Below are 1,847 nucleotides of genomic sequence, written 5' to 3'. Positions count from 1 at the left end.
ATAATATAATAAAAATAAAAAAAAAAAAAAAAAATATTAAAAAAAAGTTAATTTATTTAAAATTTTTAAAATTTTAAAAGTTTTTTTTTTTTTTTTTTTTTTTTTTTTTTTTTTTTTTTTTTCCACCCCTTTTAATGATACCTAGATGTTATGAAGTACAAGTGTATATCTTGCGTGTCTTCATAAGAAGGTATAAAATCTGGAGATTTGTCAAATAAAATATCCTTCTTGGTCATATAAAAAGAATTCCATAAATAATCCACAGAATAACTTTTCCCATTTAATGTGATAGCAAATCGTATTCCTGATCTCATAAGAAATAGAGTACATGGGTAAAATATAAATAGACCTAATACATTAATTTTGGGGTCAATAGAAGAAAAGAAAATATTATATATATCATCTGAGGATAAAAAAATTTGTATAGAATGATTTACATTTGATAAATAATGTAATATTTGTTTTGCTGTATTATCATTTATAGTAACGGGCCCTTTTATGCTTATGGAAGTAACAAAAGTTTTTTTATTTTTAATAAAAGTATTTTTTGACAATTTGACTTTTATAAAATGACCTATCATAAATGATTTTAATAAAAGCTTATTACTACAGTATATAGGTTCTTTTCTAAATGTTTTGTTTGAACCGATTTTTGTAGATAAATACCATTCAACAAGTGTAAAATCATCATATGAATTATAATTTTGTTGAAAAGATATTTGTTTGTCTTTTGAAGAATAATGATTAGTAGTGCGATCTGTTAATGCATTTATTTCTTTGACACGTATTATATTTCCTTCTTCCATATCTCCTAAAATAATTATAGGATTATATTTATTACCTAATTGTATAAGATTTTTTATAATTTGCTTCATTTTTTTTTCATGTGTATTTACATTTTCTGTGATAAGATCCGATATATTATAATATTCATTATAAGTTACATTATCCATTATATGTTTTAAATTTTGATTGTTTTCTTTATTTAAAAGATTTTTTTCATAAACATAAATTTCTTCATATTCTTGAGTGCTGATTTTATTATATTTTACTGTTCCATATTCTAAAATCTCAATACCATACATCATTTTTATATTATCCATAAAAGATATTTTATCATTATTATCTTTAAGAATAAAGCGTATTAAATTGAACTTATTTTGTATACTATATTCAGGATTTATTTTTAAAAATAGATCAATACTATTAATTGAACTTTCAATAGTTTTGATATCTTTAATTAAAATCTCTTTAATAATATTACAAGATTCATCTATAAGATATATAGCACATTTAGGGTTATTTTTCAGCTCTAATAATATTGGAAAATATTTATCATTTATTTTACAATTAACATAATATATACAATTACGTAATAAGCATGTACTTGGGTTAAATCTTTTTACTCTCTTTTTTTTATTTAATATAACATATAAATTATTTTTATTCATATCATATTTTAATTTCATTCTAGAATTAATCTTTTCATTGTTCATATCTTCTATATTTTTATTTTCTTTATTATATATATTTAAAATATATTCATCCTCTTTATATTCTTTATCATTTATATATTCCATATTATGTATAGATTTTTCACTTCTTTTTTCTTTTGATAATTTTTCACTAAATATTTCAGACCCCTCAGATGAATAAACACTTTTTGCGTACATAGCATTACCCATCTTTTTCAATTATTTCATAATTTTTTTTTTTTTTTTTTTTTTTTTTTTTTTTTTGAAATTATAAAACTTTATTTAAAATTTTAAAAAATAAAAAATAAAATTGAAAATGAAGAAAATATATAAAAATATAATATGATTAATTATAAATTTATTATTTAATTT

General features: G+C 18.9%; 1 protein-coding gene across 1 annotated transcript in view; it reads right to left on the bottom strand.

Moving 5' to 3' along the window:
- Positions 1 to 1,685, bottom strand: part of PRSY57_1414400 (hypothetical protein) — a gene marked incomplete at both ends in the record, with an annotated part of 2,624 nt that extends 939 nt beyond the window's left edge. The window contains one exon of the mRNA XM_020115276.1: positions 142 to 1,685. Within this exon, the coding sequence (XP_019969933.1) occupies positions 142 to 1,685 (1,544 nt within the window). The remainder of the gene's footprint in view (positions 1 to 141) is intronic.
- Between the last annotated feature and the right edge of the window lie 162 nt (positions 1,686 to 1,847).

Source organism: Plasmodium reichenowi, chromosome 14, assembly GCF_001601855.1.
Source record: "Plasmodium reichenowi strain SY57 chromosome 14, whole genome shotgun sequence".
In the NCBI taxonomy this organism is placed as follows: Eukaryota; Apicomplexa; class Aconoidasida; order Haemosporida; family Plasmodiidae; genus Plasmodium; species Plasmodium reichenowi.
This window is presented reverse-complemented; position numbering and strand designations above follow the sequence as displayed.